Genomic DNA, 20,210 nt, shown 5'->3' with positions numbered 1-20,210 from the left:
ATTGGAAAGAATCTACAGATTTGTCAATAGTAGTGTGGTATAACTATCTTTGGAACATTGTATTAGCTGAAATTTTAACTAACTAAAGGGCACAAAGGCAACAAAAAGAATCTGACAGCTTTCATACTATTTGGTGTAAATTTATTGACTTTATTAACAAATAAGGTTCCCAGAGAAAGCATGTCTTGGGCAGATATGGAAAGATAAATTTAGGTAATTACGAATAGACTAAAAGAACAAATAGAATAAAAGAATAAAATCACTTCAAAAGTGCATTTTTAAAAGAAACAAAGTGCAAATAAAACTGCGACTGGTCATTAATGTAATATAGGTGTTTTGTTAGTTCAAAGGTTGTAATATTTTCTATATACTGTTAGATTATATTGAAAACGTGATTTAAAATGCAATTAAAATCTGCATAAAATTTGCATTTGTTAATATACCCTCCCCCACGAACACACACATTAAGGATTTATTTAGATTTCACAGAAGGCAAAACCTTCTAATTTCTCAATCAAATCACCTCAAATAAAATAAATTCTTCAATTAATTCATACCCCCTCCCCCCATCGTCCCAAAACACTAGTTCCTCTTCAGTTACAATTAATTTGCAATAGTGTGGGGGGAAATGCACAAAAGATAGTAGTTGGTAGTTTTCCTTTCTCTCTCTCCCCCCCTCCCCCGATAATGGCAACATTTGCACCAAAATGGAATTTCAAAAATTTGACTTGGGACTTCTACATGGAGCTTTTACTCCACCCCCAAGTTGTTCATGTCAAATGATGCATGCCCCTCTCCGTAGCTAGTGTGCTGTTTCTTGCCCTAACCCCCCCCCCCCAACTCATTTTGTGAGGGATTTTCCTGTCACTGTGGATTCAGTGCAGTTTTGGAGTCCGTGTGGCCTCAGCTGGTTTCAGCACAGGCTGGTGGAAGCAGCATTGATTGGCTTAAGGGAAAGTAACCATGTAATTGATTAGTAATAGGTTCAAGATGGATAAATTAAAGTAGTTCATAACATGATACATATATAAGAAATTTGCTGCCACAAGTTGGGGTGATGGCAACTTCTTTAAATGCCTTTAAAAAAGGAGGACAGGTCTGTTTTATTATTTGCTATGATACTTGAATGCAAGCTCCACTTTTGGAGGCAACTCCTGAATATCATATGCTGGGAGCAAAGCTAGGATGTCTGTTGTGTTTGTGCCCTGCTTCTGGGCTTCCCAGAAGATCTAGCTGTCTGGTTTGTGTTAAAAGCAGGATGTTGGACTAGATGCATCCCGGAACTTGATCCAGCAAAACTCTTCCCATGTTCTTGTACTGTTGGGGCTGAGGGAGCTGGGTTTTTTTTTTTTTTTTTAGTGAAAGTTCAGATTATGTTTGTATAACTCAGATTCAGTGAACGTGCTGTAAAAGGGAAGGGGAAATAAACAAAAGTCCATTTATTACAGAAAGGCAAGCTCCCGTGCATTTAGAATTGTAGATAGGTTGCTCTAATTCAGTAAGTGTTCAAAAGTGTGGGTAGATTTTGAGTGTGCCTCCTAGGAATCTGAAGTACTGATATGACAGGAGACAAGTGCAAAGGTTTTGTAGGTACTGATTTGTTTTTTGCTTTTTGCTGCATCTATCAGATGCAATGAAGTGTGATATTCTCTTTAAGATGCAGACTACTCTGTCCAAAATAGAGTGCTTCTGATGCTCACTTTCTAACCCATTTCTGAAGAGTTTTTATTGATTGACTTTTATGGGCATTAATTGTTGCTTAAGGGTTGGGCTGAATCTCATTTCTTCCTTTATTACAGATCATATTGAAAACTTAGCAGTCACTTTTAAAGAGCAAAGAATTAAAATAACACTAATTGTAAATGTTAACTGGGCAATTATTCCAAACTGCTGTGAATATTTTAGCACCTCAATAATGTGTGCTAGATGGTTTTATTGCTGTGTGAAGAAGGGAAGGGGCATGAAAGTGCTGAATTTTGTTAATGGGGTTTTGTACAAATGTTTTTCTTGCAATAGGCGAGGACAACATAATGAAGTCAGCTGTAATTCTAGCTTTGATTGAATTATATCAGCTTTAACGGACAGATTGGGGGAAAATGTTCATCTCTGTTTTAAATCTGGCAGAGAAAGTAGCGTTGTCCGTTAATTTTAACCATATGCAGCTGAGAAATGCACTTGACAGATGCTAATTTCCTTAAGTTGTAAGCAGCAAATGATGCATGAATTAAATAGCAACATACTTTTTAAAATTGCCTGCTGGTATTCTTCCCAAGTAGGATTAAATAAAGTTTCTTGATGTAACCACAATGAATAAGATAACAATAATGAAGTGTTTCATAACAATGGCTTAAAATTAATCTATTTTCCTTTTATTTTCTTATTAAGACAAATGGGGGTGATTGTATGAATTTTACACACACTGGTATGAAAACAAACATTAAAATTTATGTATTGTTTTTTTTCCTTGCTGGAACTAGAACAGTTTGAATACTTAGAGCAATAAAACATGACTCTTTAGGGTCCTAGGTCCTGATTAGACTGTGAAGAGATTAATTCTCTTACTGCTCCCACCCAAGTTAAATTTATTTCATGGTCAGAAGAGAAAAACCTTATTTGATGCAGGTTATGTTACTAGAGTGTTGGACTGGGAGTCGGGAGATCTGGGTTCTAGTCCCCACTCAGCTGTGGAAACCCACTGGGTGACTTTGGGCCAGTCACAGACTCTCAGCCTAACCCACCTCACAGGGTTGTTGTTGTGAGGATAAAGTGGAGAGGAGGATTATGTACGTCGCCTTGGGTTCCTTTGAGGAAAAAAGGCGGGATATAAATGCAATAAAATAAATTAAATAAAAATAAATAAATATAAAGCTCTGAGTCAGCTAAAATTAGGTACTTTTTTGTCTTTTTAATTTAAATGGGAGATTTATGATTTTATTTTATCTATTGACATAAGTATGAATTAAAAAGTCCTTACATTTGGCTAGATAATGCCCAAATTCTATATTATTAAAAAGATGTATGTTTTTGTAATTTTCTTATTTCTGGAAAGATCAAAGAAGTTTGGATTCAGCTACCTAGCATGTATTTCTGTCAACAGAAGAGTTCAATATTGCTTGGGGTCTTGAAATTGATGTATACACTGACTTATCTAGAATATGCCATATTTTCTATAGAGATTATCTTATACTACATCCTAGGTTGTGTGCATATACACAAAACAATAACACAAACTAACTGTTTTACTTACAAGTAGTCATCCTATGTTTGTTTCTATAATACCTGATACTAGGTACAAAAGAATAAGGGAAGTCTTTTCTCAAAAGGTCCTTAATCTAAAAAGACAAGTATGAGGGAAGGAAGAAAATTAATTTACAACACAAGTTATAATTCTTACACAAGAAGGCATTAAGAAAAACAACTGGTGTCCAGTCATAAATAAAAGAAGCACTCCTATTCGTGAGTGTCTTAATTCTTAGGATGGGATATGTCAGCTTTCCGTCCAATATATTTATGTATCACAGGGCTGTTTTAAATGGTGGATTTAGCATGCAGTGTGCACAGTAGATATTATTACTTGGAGTGCATAACTAACTCCAAGGCTAGGTAAGATACTGGGTTCAAAAGCTTATAAGAAGCGTTTGTGGATTATATCCTGTTGTCAGTTCAAAAGAATCACTTTATAAATCTTCATTGTGTAGTATGTTGCATGGATTGATATTGCAGACTGTTAATTGTAGAGGAGGCTGTGTCTTAACAACTTTTCCCCCTCAAACTCTTGGCAGGTAGGTACTTGCTACCAAATGCTGTTACACAACAGTCATGGCAAGCTGGAGAAACTTCCAATCTTGTCCGAATGCGCAGTCAAGCTCTTGGGCAGTCAGCTCCTTCTCTAACAGCTAGTTTGGTAAGTTATATTTTCAGAGATTTGTTTATTAAAAATGCTATCGTTAATATAACATTATGGCTAGGAATTTACTTGCAGAAGAGTAAAATAATACAAATTGTTCCCCAAAGACACAGTAATTCAGGACCTTTCACATAACTGTTGTCAGTTACTGTATATAATGGTACTAAACATGTTCAATGTATCTGAATTATGTTTGCTAGGGGAGCTGTAATCTTGAATAGCCTTACTTGTTTCCTGTAAAATCTTAGTTGGAAGCGCATATAATTGTAGTAGTTTTTCCCATTTAAGGAGTCTGTTTAAGAAAAAGAAGCAGTGACACATTTTTATAATGCACTTGTTTCAAGTACTAGGCTTTTTGTAGGCATTCTTATTCTTCTGGTTCACTCTTTGCATGTAACTGGCTTACTAAAAGAATGTGGTTCTCTAGTGTATGTATTTGGAGCAGAAAAATAATAGGCAAAACGTAGTATAGTATATTGTGTAGTATTCGTTGTCTATAATTTCGTGTTGTAAAGGGTTCTAAATCTGAAGCTTGAGGAATGCCAGGCATAGATACAGCTTTTGCACTACCACCAAGCTCCACCAAGATCTGGCAATGTACAAAGTAAAGTCATACCTGCACAGAAGTTTATAAGAACATAAGTGCCATGCTGGATCAGACCAAGGGTCCATCTAGTCCAGCACTCCGTTCACACAGTGGCCAACCAGCCATCGGCCATTGAATAGAATAAGCCAGATAAGGTCATATGGTAAGGCCTGACTCCCAAGAAAAGTTAGGTCAGGCTTACTCTCAGGTCTGAGCAGCAAGCAGACTCTACTCAGTTGAAGCAGGCCTACCCAGTTGAATTTTAAGATGCCTTTTTTAATGGTGTGCTGCTTTTAATGATGCACTGGTTTTAAACGTTTGAATTAGTTGTATGTATTTTATGGTGTTTTTATTAGTGTTGTACCCTACCTCAATCCAGAGGGAGAGGCGGGAAAAAACAAACAAATTATTATTATTATTATTATTATTATTATTATTATTATTATTACTACTACTACTACTACTACTACTACTACTACTCGCCTGCTGTTCGTGTTGGTTTTTACAGACCTACCTTACTTCATTTCTGCCTTGCCATTTCTGGCTCCTCATTCCTCCCCCATTTCTGGGGATGTAGTTGCAGGTACAACAAATGATTTGCATGTAAAAGATCCCTGATTCAGTTTCTGGCTGCGCTAAGCCTCCCTTACTGGGAAAGGTTCTTCCCTGAAGTACAGGAGAGTGTCTGCCAGTCAGTACAGACAATACTGAGCTAGTTACACTAATGGTCTGACTTTGTATAATGCAACTTTTTAAGTTCTCTTCACCGGACTTTGTGAGAACTGTCTTGATAGTATGCTAGCTTGTACTCCTTCATTAGTTTCAAGTTGCATTTCTGGCATACTTTCTTGAAATACTTTCAAGATATCACTGACATGAAAAAAGCTTTTTTGGTGACTCTCACTGTCACTCATAGAATATGCTTGGAGGATGATCCTGGTAAGTTCTTGAAATTGATAGTTACAAAAACAAATAGCTTGGATTGATTGAAATCAAAAAGAAATATTTACCAATAATAAGAAACTGCTAATGTTTCTTATATTATATTTTTAAACCTTTCATTAAGTTTAATTATGAAAGCTTATTGGTAGAGAGCTGCATGCGCAAAACATCACAGTTAAAATATTTTACACAATTAGAGCTACAGTTATTAAGTGGGACAAAATGTTGCAGTATGGAGTGCTCCTGTTCCAGCATACTCTTCTCCAGAATACTCCATTCCATTCCCCTGCCCCCAACAATAAGCATTCCATGACCACTAAACCTGTTCGGTCCTCATTGAAATGTTTTCGTTTCCCCCCATTCCCTTAGTCTGTCTGTCTGTCTGTCTGTCTGTCTGTCCTTCCTTCCTTCTGGAAAGTCTTGTTTTTTGTACTTTGTAAACCTTGGTGTTTACCCCATCCTTGCTGAATGGTGCTGTTTTAGCTACGTAAGAATTCCCACTTGGAGAATGAGTTCACTATTAGTATATAGCAGGGGTGAGTAACTATGGTGGATCCAGCAGGTATTTTTGTCCCTGGACCATCCTCCCCACATCCCTATGAGCCACACTTTGCCCATGGGATGGGGGGGGATGAAAATTGGCAATTTGCCACAGAAATTCAGTAGCAAACCTCAATATTGCGCTAAAAGAGTCTTTAAGTGTGACACAGTGCTAAAACTTGGTAGTTGCAGTACAAGAACCTCTGGATGGCCACGTGTTCCCCATCCCTGCCTTATACCATCTGCCCCTGGTTCCAAGGCAAAGACTGAGGTGTGTGCTATTTTTTAAAATTAATTTAAATTGATGGTATTGCATAAATTTAAACCTATACTTATCATGATGAGAGAGAACAGAATATAGTAAGATGCCGGTATAGTTGTTGCTCACATACGTGCAACTATTAAAACGACAAAATATTTTTTCAACGAAGGAGGATAGAAATCAAACAGTGGGACAAATGAGTTACCCTGGAAAAAATGGGTGATGGAACAAAATGCACTTGTAATAATGAAAGCTACAGCAGAGCATGTATTAATGAAGTTAAGGAGACTGAAGCAGGGGCATTGATATCTATCTGGTTTCTGACTAAGATGGTTGTTTCACCCATTCACGCCTACTTGAGGAAAAGTAGTAGAGATAAAGCTCTGCGCTCATCCTTCCAGTCATAGCCAGTGGACTAGTAGAGATTGGTATCTCTGTTGCTCATGGCCTGTCCCGAAGTTCTAGGGGAGACAGTGGGAGGTGGGGGAGATCTGTATTTTTACTGCATCAGGAAGAAGAGATGGATTCCATGCTCTCTTTGCGCCAGAACATGCATCAGTGATGTAAATGGGATTTGTAGGTACCAGGTTTTAGTACAATGGGATGGCCTAGTTTGTTTTTAACTCCCCCTTGTCCTTTTTGAGTTGCTTTTTGTTCTTTTTGTAGATCTGTTGCTTTTTCTGTGAAATATGTGTTTTATAGCATGCAGGTTTGGTGCCCTTTTCCTCTTCTTCCTTGAGAAAAAGGCACTTGTCGGTTAACTAGTACAAATTGTGAATTGTCCATCTACACATAGGAAATTCCCTGGTTGGTGTCAATTTTTCCTTTTCCTGTTCTATTTTTGGTGGGGGGGACAGTTTTTCCTTCATTAGTGTTCATTCAAGCATCACATCTTTCTTTGCTCTAATTCTAATCTCCTTCCCACATCCTTGGAACATTTCAATGAAAAGTGAATGTAAAATTTGTAACAATATTTCTGTCAGTTTTTTATGGTAGGAAATCCTTCTTCTGATATAGCAGTGAATGGGTGTAAAAAGCCAGTAGAGTGTAGATTCTAATAAAGTTTTAGATTAGGCTTTTATAGAATCACAGAACTGTGGTTTGTTCCTTTGAAAAGGGCTTTTAATCTGATTATTGATTTCCAATATTAGAAATAGTGCAAGTCCCATTACTTTTTCATTTCCCTGCATTATGTAAGCTGATACTTTATTAATGATGTTGTGTTTTCTATTACTCAGTCAATGTTTTCCTAAATAAGTGCTGTTGCTTTGACCCATATGTCTTTGCTGTTAGGAGTGAGCTAAATATTAGATTGACATTCATCTTTTGCCCTTGTACACTCTATTATTTGTAAAGATTAAAGTAATAGTGACGAAAAGAGTGGTCTGTCAGTCTTGGCATTTTCTGTACTCAGTTAGGAGAGACAAATAATAAAGGCTTTGTTGAATAATTCCTGCTAAATCGTTATACATCCTGTCTATTGTGAAAATGGTTTCAAACCTAATTATGTTAATTAGATTGTAATTGCTGGTAATTGCATGTATTCCAACATTTTTATTCTCCAAACAAAAGGGATCAATTACCAAGCCTGAGAGGTTATAAAATAATAGTTTATGTATATAATGCAAATATAAATAAGTCTTCCTTCAGAAACACTAACTAGGAATGTCATGTTGGCTTGTAAAACATGCTTTTCAGCAATATTGTTGAAGTCACTGTTCTGTTAAAATGGAATTTTTAAAAGTACATTTAAAAATCTAATAAATTCCTCTTGGCTCTTCCCCCCTACGCCCAAGCTCAAACTATGGACCATGTGGTTTGTATTGCTTAGTAACTGCCTCTTCAATGTCTTATGATCTCACTGATGTAGCAAGAGCATCTTTTTATTATTTTGTCTGGATGTGTAGTTCAGACAATGCTCAGTGGCTTTTCACAGCTAGGGAATTCCTCTGAGCCTTTAAGCCTCTTTTGAAAGTGCTGCATGATCTTTCTATAACCCTTTCTATAAACAATGTAAACCAATATTTCATCACAGAAGCAAGATAGCATTTAGTGAAAACGTCCAGTTGGTTTCTCATTTTTGTTTTTTATAGCTCCACCATGGTGAACAGGTTGAGTATTAATTCAAGGAAAGGGGTTATAACTACCTTGTCTATTCTACCAATATCTGAAGAATATTCATAAAAATATTATTTCTGGAAAGAATGACTGAATACAACTAGAGTAGTGGGCATTTTGTGGGGCAGTGGGAGAGAAGAAATAACGGAATTGAATAGATTTGCAGCAAATGGTATATGCGTAATATTTTTCAGTAACCTCAATTGAAAAATATTAAACATGGTGGGCAAATCCCCCCCCCCCAAAAAAACATTGAAGACTGAGAACTTCTCTAAACAAGCAATTTATAGCATGTTCATGATTGGCCACTCACAGAAGTTTGCGGGTTCATTTCACGATGTCTTCAGCATCCAGAGCCCGTCCCATGCTATCCCCTGGAAATTGTTGGTTTAAAAAACCCAGAGATAATGTGGAATATCTGAGAACATAAGAAGTGCCCTGCTGGATCAGACCAAGGGTCCATCTAGTCCAGCACTCTGTTCACACAGTGGCCAACCAGCCATCAGCCAGGGATGAACAAAGCAGGACATGGTGCAACAGCACCCTCTCACCCATGTTGCACCATGTTCCAGTGTGTAATCTTGACATTGTACTATAATTGCGCCACCAGATGGTGCAGTCTCAGTAAAGTCAATTGAACACATAGAGCAGGAAGAATTCAATTTCAAATCATGTGGCCACCTGTGAAATGCCGCTGCGCTCAGTGGCCATAGAATGCTAACACTATTCAAGAAAAATTGGGTGGTGGCGGTGGTGGCAATGAAATGGATAACTATGGTTAATGGATGGAAATCTTTATTTACTAGCCAGATTGCCTGTAGGTATCAGTGTTCATGACAAATCCTTAGACCTACGATCTCAGACTGGATTGGAGAAGAAAACAAGCACTGTTCTGGCATTCTTGTTAAGTTGTTTCATGTTCTTAAACGAAAGCTGAGATTGTCATGGTCTCAGGAAATATACGGGAAATAATTCTGTATGAAAGCTTTGAAATCTTGAAACAAAGATTTCCATGTTAGTTGCAATTAATTCAGGAACTATTTTGAGGTGTGGGTGGAGTTTGTAATCAATAAAGTATGATGGAAGAACAAATCTAGTATTTGTGTAAATGATGTCCACTAGATGGCACAAAAGCCAAGTGTGTACTAAACTCCATGTGTCATTTAACTGAGATGTGCTCTATCTTATCCTTTTGTTTTGATTTTTCATCTGCTTTTGGTAAAATTACAGTGCCAATCAAGATACAGTGATTGCACATTCGAAATGCAGGAAACCTTTGGAGATTCTAAAACTATAGTACTATTTTAGCTAAGATTATGCCCTCTCCCCACCACACACACACATGCACGCACACTTGCACACAAGTATTTATAGATTTTACTGATGTACTAAAACATGTATCAGCATACGTAACAGGATAACGAAGGGTTATTGTGGCGACTGGCATGAGAATAATAGTAGCATTTAACACACCCATGATTGGAGTTCAGATCACAGATTTAAATACTTTTGGTTAAATGGAAGCTGAAGCAGAGTTCTTATACATTCAGTTCAAGTTTCTCTCCACTTTTACTGCCTACTTTTGATTATTTAGACTTATAAAATGTAATTCCAGTCAGGCTTTCTGCTAATGTTTTTCAATGGGGAACGGTACTGTATTTCTTCGATTGTAAGATGCCATCGATTGTAAGACGCACACTAATTTCAGTACCACCAACAGAGAAAAAAAACTAAGACATACCCATGATTCTAAGACACACCCCATTTTTAGAGATGTTTATATGGGAAAAAAGGTGTGTCTTAGAATCAAAGAAATAGGGTATATAAATATTGTAAATAAATAATAAATAAATAATGGATGTAACTTTGGCACCTGCTTGTCCAGTATTATTGGATACCTTTCAATTTGCACAGTCCGATGATGTGGACAGGGTCCTTGGATTGGTGAGAGCTACTAGATCCTTGCCCTTCCTGGCTTATAAAAGCTGCCAGAGTGGGACTGGCTGAGTGGGTAAGCAGAGTGGTCAATGCCTCCCTTCGCCAAGGTAGGGTCCCAGCCTGCTTGAAGGAGGCAGTGGTAAGACCCACACTGAAAAAGCCCTCCTTGGCCCCCACTGAATTAGATAACTACCGGCCAGTCTCCAACATCCCATTTTTGGGCAAGGTATTAGAGCGTTTGGTGGCCTCCCAACTCCAGGGATTCCTGGATGAGACGGATTATCTAGCTCCATTTCAATCTGGCTTCAGGCCTGGTTATGGGACTGAAACAGCTTTGGTTGCCTTGGTGGATGATCTTCACCGGGAACTGGACAGGGGGAGTGTGTCCCTGCTGGTTCTGCTGGACCTCTCAGCGGCGTTCGATACCATCGACCATGGTATCCTTCTAGGCCGCCTTGCTGGGATGGGACTTGGAGGCACAGTGGCTCCATTCCTTCCTGGATGGACTCCTGTTCGACTCCTTGGCCGTTGGCCTGTGGAGTCCCTCAGGGCTCTGTTTTGTCCCCCATGCTATTTAACAAATATATGAAACCGTTGGAAGAGGTTATCCGGAGTTGTGGGGTGCGGTTCCGCCTGTATGCTGATGACACCCAACTCTACTACTCCTTTCCACCCAATTCCAATTCTGTGCTAAACCGGTATTTGTTGGCAGTAATGGATTGGATGAGGGCAAACAAATTGAAGCTTAATCCAGATAAGAGAGATCCTGGTCAGTCGAAAGGCAGATCAAGGAATAGGGATTCAGCTTGTATTGGATGGGGTTACACTCCCCCTGAAGACACAAGTCCGCAGCTTGGGTGTACTTCTGGATTCAGCCCTGAGCCTGGATGCCTAGGTTTTGGCGGTGGCCAGGAGTACATTTGCACAGTTAAAGCTAGTGCGCCAGCTGCGCCCTTTCCTAGAGATGTCGGACCTGGCCACGGTGACACATGCCTTAGTTACATCCCGATTGGATTACTGTAACACGCTCTACGTGGGGCTGCCTTTGAAGAGTGTTTGGAAACTCCAGCTGGTTCAAAGAGCTGCAGCCAGATTGTTGACTGGGACTGGTTACAGGGAGCATACAACTCCCCTGTTAAAACAGCTCTACTGGCTTCCAGTCTGTTTCCGGGCACAATTCAAAGTGCTGGTTATGACATATAAAGCCCCATATGGCTCGGGTCCAGGTTATTTGAAAGAACGTATTCTCCCTTATGAGCCTGCCCGTGCTTTAAGATCTTCTGGAGAAGCTCTTCTTTCAGTCCGACCATCTTCGCAGGTGCGCTTGGTGGGAACATGGGAGAGGGCCTTCTCGGTGGCTGCTCCGGTGCTCTGGAACTCTCTTCCCAGGTAAGCTAGGCTGGCTCCCTCCTTGATGGGCTTTCGGAAGCAGGTTAAAACTTTTTTGTTCCAGCAGGCCTTTGGAGAATAAACTGGCCCTCCATCTATGTTAATGTTTTATAATTTTGTTGTGCATTTTAAACGTTTATGGTTTTGTTCCCCACCCATGTATGTTTTAAACTTTGTAAGGCCGCCTTGAGGCCCAGCATTGGGTAAAAGGTGAGATACAAATAAATATAATAATAATATAATACTTCCAGAACATCTGAGATCCACAAGTTCAATCGCAGCTTTTAAAGCTCAGCTAAAAACTTTTCTTTTTCCTAAAGCTTTTAAAACCTGATGTTGTTTGGACTCTATACTGTTAGTTTTACCCTACCCTGTGCCTGTTTACCCTACCCAGTGCCTGTTTGCATTCTCTTCCACTCCTTATTGCTTTACTATGATTTTATTAGAATGTAAGCCTATGCGGCAGGGTCTTGCTATTTACTGTTTTACTCTGTACAGCACCATGTACATTGATGGTGCTATATAAATAAATAAATAAATAATAATAATAATAATAAATAATAATGTATTCTTATTCTCAGAATTTTGTCTTGTTCCAGACACAGCACCGTTAGTGTAGGGATGCTGGAATCCTGGTAGCTGATAAGGGGCCAGGTCAGTTCTAGCTTCTTGCAAAAATATAATGCTGAGATAGTAAAGGTAGATTCATCCAAGTTATGATGAATGGGGAAAAAAATCACATGGTAGCCTAATTATTTTCATACCTGTGCAACCGCAGGGTTATTTTTTCCACCAGTGTAGTCTAGCATTTTATCCCAGTACTGTATTGTCTCGCTCAGGACAAACAGCCTGTTTTGCAACAATGCCCACTTTCAGGACCCCCCCCCTTCTCTATTCTTCTCTTGAAGGGATTTACAGGCAGGAAATCCTTTTTTTTAAAGCTATGTTTCACTGCAGCTGTGAATTACCCACAGTTTGTTTTTAAAGCCTACATTCCTGCACAACTGTGAAGTTGTGCATACAGTTATCGAACTTAAAAGGTAGTTTCAAGAGACTATGGAGACAGTCTGGCGACATTTGAGCAGGCCAAAGTAGATGATGTATGAGTGAACAAGAGAATTAGATATTACATATATTACTATATAAAGTGAGTGTCCATGATCAGCATATAATTTCCCTTTTGTACCTTCTCTATTTCTCTCCCCTTTTCCAAGTTCCATTTTGTAGGCTTTTCTGTCTATTTATATACATTTATTTATTAAATTTATATACTGCCCCATAGCCGAAGCTCTCTGGGCATTTTACAAAATAAGTTTGCTCATCTAGCAGGCCTCGACAAACTTTGGATTGATTTACTAGCTAGCCATTATTTTTGATTGCCCTTCTCTGACATCAAGCTGGGCAGGCAAGGGGTCTGTCTGTCATATTATGTTAGATCTGCAAGAGTTTCTTTCATTGCTTCAAAGCTACGTGTGATATATGTGAGAAAAAGGATTCCACACCTTTCCTCTGAACTTATAGTTACTTGAATCTTAACAATATCCCTTCGAGTGGCAGTGATGCTCCATTGTCTAAGGATGCACCAGGATAAACAGTTCTGGTGGAGAGCGTTACATGGACAGGAGGTGGGAGGAAAGCCTGACCAGCCCTAAAGCTAGGCACAGTGTGTGGGGAGAAGGCAAAGCACAGCTGGAAGATAGGGCTAGGGCTTTCTTGTTAAGACAAAGATGGGCAATTTTTGTCCCTTTAGATGCTTTGGTCTAAAATTCCCATCAACCATTGGCTATGCTGGCTAGGGCTGATCGGATTTGTAGGCTAAAACATCTGGAGGGCCACAAGTTGTCTACTCTTGAAGAACAGCTGAGGCTTCCTTCAGTGGACACAGGGTAAGGAAAACCAGGGAGGGGGATGGAATGGAATATCCTGGCTAGATACCTGAACACTATGCTGCAGGTCTCCTTTGTAGCATTTCTATTGCTGTCATATTAACATTTAGCTATTGTACAGACTGTGGCTTCCAGGCTTCTGACAAGGTTGGGCTTTATTAATAGACTAAACCCATGTCCTACTCTAATTTACATATTGTGACCTCAGAAACATACAATAGGAAAATTGTGGGACTGACATGAATATATTTGGTATACTTGCAATTTATAAATTGTAAATGAAAAGTCAATGGTTTATCCATCATCTAGGTGATTTTAACCTTTAGTATCTGGTGTTTTAAAGTATAAAGTGTTTTATGTGTTGTGAAACACCGGTGCATGCTTTCCTTTTCTTCTGGAGTTTTTGTCAATTAAAATTTATTGGTCTATTCTATACCTTTCATCTAGAAAGAGAGTAGCTTATTACTACCCATTAAGAGAGATTCTTAAAATGTTTGACTTTAATGTGGGCTTTTTAATGCTCATCATACATCTGAATATGCAATCTCTCTGACATTATGATGACTCCAGGTTAAAAAGGAGGGAAGGATAAATTGTGGGATCAGTGAGATCTCTCCTACACCTTTGTAGACTAGCCTAATTAAAATGTAAAGGAAGTTAAGGGAAGGTACGTGCATGTACAAGTTGGAGTCTTGTTCTCACTGTAACAGTTTGACTTCCTTTTAGGAAATATGGCTAACCTAAGCCCTAAGAAAGGTCGTAAAAAATGTATGCGGGTAACCATTAGCAACCAATAATGCTATAATAGCCAGAAATGCAGTATTGGGATCTAGCCTGTATGAAAGCAATACTTGGCAAAATTAGAGTTGGAGAAGTAAAGCTGAAGATTAGTATTGCATTTTTAAATCAAATTAATATATTATGTTATGCCATTACCCATCCATAAGGTGTAGATATACCAAACATATGATCAATTCGTGTTCTGTTTATAAGGGAAAATCACTTCCAGGAGCTGCCAAGTCACTTTTATATATGATAGTACTAAATTCCCCCCCCCCCATTATGACAGGGGGAAATGAATGTATACTTCCTGTTCAGTCAAATTCGCAAATATTTTGTGGTGCATGTGCAGCCAAAGTAGAGTATCTTGTTGTCTGATTGGTGATATTACATGTATGGGGACAGTCTGATATATATCATATGCATATGAGGATGTCATTATTAAGTTGTTCAAACACACAACTTAAAATTTGTTGTTTTCTTTTTCAATTGTAAATTTTCAATACCCCAGTTCCTGGCCCTTTTTTAGATTGTGATGGGCAATATGACAAGATATGGGCCAGGAAGAAATCCAGCCATTATGTTATGTATTATGTTATGGCATAACATAATATTTTAATAACATACTATATTGTCCAGCAGAAGAATATTAAGTTTTAAAGTCTCCATATCAAGCAAGGGTGTTCTGATTCTAATGCATTATAGTGCATTATTAATTGGAGTAGCTTTGAGTCTACTCCAATTAACATGGTTAGTATTACGTCAGGTAAATATGATTAGATATACTACTATTACATAGTGCTGAAATTATCTGGAAATAATTGGAAGTGTCTGTCATTTCTCAGACTGTTGTCTTTAGAGATTTTACTAAACAGTGGTGTTCCTTTAATACCTTCATTTTATATCTGTGAACTCCTGTTAGCCAAGACCAGTCAACCACCGGTGTGGTTGGCCCTTGCCCTTTATGGTTTATTACATCTAATAGGGAGGGGATGAGGGTTATAACAGTACCGACCATCCTTCATGATTGCAGAAAAAGATGGTAGCAAAATTCAAAACAATCTTATATCTGGACTTTAGAATGTATGTGGCTTTATTGATATTTCTAATTTAGTGATTCAAATAGAAAACTGTCACCAATCTTAAAAAAAATCTGGATGATTCATTGCAGTTGTGAAATTTCAGACAACTGCAGTTGTGCCAAGACACTGTACAAGGAAGAACTCCCGTTCCCAATACTCCTTATTAGAATGTAAGCCTATGTGGCAGGGTGTTGCTGTTCCATTATTTTACTATGTACAGCACCATGTACATTGATGGTGCTATATTATGATGATGATGATGATGAAGTGAAAAGCTATGTTCATATTTTAAGGTATCTTGCTTGAGATCCCCTCACAGCTGGTACCAGCGCTGCACTTATGCACAACAAATTTGAATAGAAGACAGTGTGCTCTAGAAACCTTTATTTTCTGCCCAGTCTGGCGGAAATCCTTACTAGATGGAGAAATGGAATAAGGGCTTTTATTTGATACAGGGCAGTAATATGCTAGGCAAGTGTTCAGGTAGAGGCAAATTAAAATGTTATTAAAAGTAATTGTTTTTATAAATAAATAAATAAATAAATAAATAAATAAATAAAGTTTCCACATGGTCACAATTACTACAGAGTTATACTTTGTCTATGTCAGGCAGAAAAAAGAGCAGGGGAATGCAGGCTTCCAGGCTTGCAGCATCTACTCCCTCCCCCTTTTTTGTACTAAGAACATAAGAAGCACCATGCTGAATCAGACCAAAGGGCCATCTAGTCCAGCACTCTGTTCACACAGTGGCCAACCAGCCATCGGCCAGGGACCAACAAAGCAGGACATGGTGCAGCAGCACCCTCCCACCCATGTTCCCCAGCAACTGGTGCACATAGGCTTACTGCCTCAAATATTGGAGATAGCACTAGAACCCTGAAATCTACCAACTGGAGCCAGGTACAAAACAGACACACATACAATCACACACAATCGGAATCAAATAATGCTGAGCCCAGGAATTTGTTTTGAGTGCCAAAACAGAACTGAGCTCACAGTGCTTCCATATAAGAGCCATTCCTCGTGTGTCCCCCCCCCCGCCTATTTTTGCAGTATAATTTTAGGCAGGAGTACTTCTGTTGCTATTGTTAAACACATTGGGAGTCAAAAATCTTTGCTGATGTAGTTTAAAAATGCCCGTCTTGGGCTAGAGCATCTGATTTAATCAGCCTAGAATAACCAGCAAGGGCTGAGAAATGTAAGTGTTTGTCATGGTGTTAACACACAACACTTGTTATCTTAATCCATGTTGTACCAGAGCATATGAAACTTCACAAAAATAATCAAACATTGCATTGGAACCAGATATTTAGTTTCGGCAGCAGCAATGACAACCCCAAACAGGGTATTCAGTTACTGACTGCTGATAGGTACTGGCACATCTGTAAACTTCTTTCAGAATATATTAGGATTTTAAAATAGTTTACAATGGCCTTTGATGCTTGTGCCGTGGTAGATAGCTAATTCTGCAATCTGACAGCTGAATGTGGTATTCCTGGAAAATGCATTCAAATTCTCTATTTTTGTTGAATTGATCAAATGCAAAAAAACTCACAACTTGTACTATGTTTTGATAGTTTTGGATTTAGCTTTATATTTGAGGATACTTTTATTATATATGTGTCTCCTTAGACCTAGCTTCTCACACCTGCTCAAAAGACATAAGTGTGTAGCAGCTAGTGATTTTATTTTACTGCTTCCTCAGTAGATATATTATTGTCCAGAGATGCTCTTTTCAACAGTCTTTTATTTTGTCCCACCAGTTTTTGCCTCCAGCACATAATATATTTATGTATGTGTACTACTTCTCAAAGTGATGCTTTCTGACAGGAAATCAATACTTTTTCATACTAGATTTGATGGTATGATTGTCATAATCCTCATCGTATGCTTTGCTAATGGCTAAATACTAACCTGTATTTTATCTTTCTTTTTCGCCTTTGGTAAGGAATGTACCTGTCACCTCTGCTGCAAATAGTCCTCAAATTTCAGCAGAGGGTTTGAAAAATTCTGGACCAGGTTAAGGTGTTGGTGTTAACCAACAAAGCTCTTCATAGCTTGGAGCCACAGTATCTAAAGGATCTTTTCTTCCCATAGATCACCATCTGAGGCTCTGTTCCTAGTGCCTCTAATACTGAGATTTCCCCATCTTTTAACTGCTTGAATATTTTCTCTTACAATTATTTTAAATTATTGTTGCTGGTTTTTTAAAAATTAAAACTACGAAGTACAGCATAAAGTACAATATAACATTTAAAAGTTTAAAACTACAGTATAAAAGTAAAACCAGAATAAAACCTAGCAGCACTATAGACTTAAAATACAATGACAGAACCAAATACAAAAACAAAACTAAAAAATCTAAAATGCCTGGGAAATAAAAAGTGGGAAAAGAGCACAATGTAGGTGCCCTGAAAGCATCTCTGGGAAGCTGATTCCATAAAGGGGTGTCACAGCAGCAAAGGCCCTCTTAGTGGTAGTGACCTGACTGACTTCATTTGGCAGGGGCTACTGGAGAAGGACTGCTGAAAATGATTTTAAGACCCAGGCAGGTACATTTCAAAGAAGTGTGATGTAGTAGTGATGGGGGACTTCAATTACCCTGATGTCTGTTGGGAGACAAATATTGCCAAAAGCGGCCCTTCCAAGAAATTCCTGACATGTGTGGGTGATAACTTCCTCCTACAGAAAGTGGAGGAAGGAACTAGAGGATCGGCAATCCTTGACTTGATATTGACCAATAGGGATGACTTAGTGGATAAAGTGGCAGTTACGGGAACTCTGGGGGAAAGTGACCACGTCATGCTTGAATTCTTGATTATGAAGGAGACAAAAGTTGAGTGTAGCCATACATGTACTCTGGATTTTAGGAAAGCTGATTTTAATAAACTCAGAACTATGATAAGTAAGGTCCCATGGCAAGTGAGCCTAATGAGAAAAGGAGTGCAGGATGGGTGGGAGTATTTTAAAAAGGAAATTTTAAAGGCATAGTTACAAACAATTCCAACAAGGAGAAAAGATAGAACACAACAGAGGAAACCAATGTGGCTCCACAAAAAGCTTAGAGATGACCTGAAAACAAAAAAAGGATACATATAGGAAGTGGAAGGAAGGCCAGGCTACAAAAGAAGAGTACAGACAGGTGGCGCAGAAGTGCCGAAATGGCATCAGGAAGGCTAAAACTGTGAATGAGCTGAGATTAGCGAGGGATTCTAAAAGCAATAAAAAGACTTTCTTCAGATACGTGAGTAGTAAAAGACAGAGGAAAGAAATGGTGGTTCAACTATTTAATGAGGATGGCAAATTGATAACAGATGACAAAGGAAAGGCTGAAGTGCTCAATTCCTTCTTTGCCTCAGTCTATGTACCCCCCTGGAAAAAGTGAAGCTAATACCCTGGAAGACAGAAACAAACTTCAAAGTGATATTGATAGGCTGGAGTGCTGGACTGAAAACAACAGAATGAAATTTAATAGGGATAAATGCCAAGTTCTACATTTAGGAAATAGAAACCAAAGTCACAGTTACAAAATGGGGGATACTTGGCTCAGCAATACTACAAACGAGAAGGATCTTGGAATTGTGGTAGATCGCAAGCTGAATATGAGCCAACAGTGCAATATGGCTGCAAGAAAGGCAAATGCTATTTTGGGCTGAATTAATAGAAGTATAGCTTTCAAATCACGTGAGGTACTGGTTCCTCTCTATTCGGCCCTGGTTAGGCCTCATCTAGAGTATTGCGTCCAGTTCTGGGCTCCACAATTCAAGAAGGACGCAAAGAAGCTGGAGCGTGTTCAGAGGAGGGCAACCGGGATGATCAGGGGTCTGGAAACAAAGCCCTATGAAGAGAGACTGAAAGAACTGGGCATGTTTAGCCTGAAGAAGAGAAGATTGAGGGGAGACATGATAGCAGTCTTCAAATACTTAAAAGGTTGTCACACAGAGGAGGGCCAGGATCTCTTCTCGATCCTCCCAGAGTGCAGGACACAGAATAACGGGCTCAAGTTAAAGGAAGCCAGATTCCAGCTGGCCATCAGGAAAAACTTCCTGACTGTTAGAGCAGTACGACAATGGAATGAGTTACCTAGGGAGGTTGTGTGCTCTCCCACACTAGAGGCCTTCAAGAGGCAGCTGGACAAGCATCTGTCAGGGATACTTTAGGGTGGATTCCTGCATTGAGCAGGGGGTTGGACTCGATGGCCTTGTAGGCTCCTTCCAACTCTGCTATTCTATGATTCATCCAATAAAATTGGAACAGATGGTGCTGAGGGCACCTCTACTAATGGAATTGCATTAATTGTGTCCAATTCATTACGAATGCAAGCGACTTTATCTTCAAAGTGCTGTAGAAACTCATCACAGTGTGCCACTGAAAGTTCCACTGTTTTTCTTCGTGGTCTCTGTGCATCACACATATGGGCTCTGCGCCTGCGCGAAGCCCCGCTTCGGGAATCTTCTATAGCTAAGAGGCATTTTGGGCAGGAACCCCTCCCCCTCTACTGCGCATATGCAGAGGGGTTCCCGCCCAGATTCCCCAGTTCTTCTTCGACCGTCATCGCGACAGCCTCGTCGGGAACATCTCTGTAAAAAAACAAATGAAATAGCTAAGACTTACCTTTCCTTTATTCTTATTCTTCTATTTTCTCTTCTCTACTCCTCTTTCCGGACTTTTCTGTAGTTTTTTAAAAAAATTATTTACCTCATACTTATACTTCCTTTACTCTGGTCCACATGGGCCCCAAGGCCCCATTTAAAAAGTGTGCCCGCTGCGGCACGTAGCT

General features: G+C 39.0%; 1 protein-coding gene across 2 annotated transcripts in view; it reads left to right on the top strand.

The window, feature by feature from the left end:
• The window catches only part of MAST4 (microtubule associated serine/threonine kinase family member 4), a 242,288-nt gene that overhangs the window by 35,837 nt on the left and 186,241 nt on the right, over positions 1–20,210 (top strand). For both annotated transcript variants that reach the window (XM_063127992.1, XM_063127991.1), the window contains exon 3: positions 3,783–3,904. In XM_063127992.1, coding sequence (XP_062984062.1) covers positions 3,783–3,904 — 122 coding nt within the window. The remainder of the gene's footprint in view (positions 1–3,782; positions 3,905–20,210) is intronic.

This window comes from Elgaria multicarinata, chromosome 6, assembly GCF_023053635.1.
Source record: "Elgaria multicarinata webbii isolate HBS135686 ecotype San Diego chromosome 6, rElgMul1.1.pri, whole genome shotgun sequence".
In the NCBI taxonomy this organism is placed as follows: Eukaryota; Metazoa; Chordata; class Lepidosauria; order Squamata; family Anguidae; genus Elgaria; species Elgaria multicarinata.
This window is presented reverse-complemented; position numbering and strand designations above follow the sequence as displayed.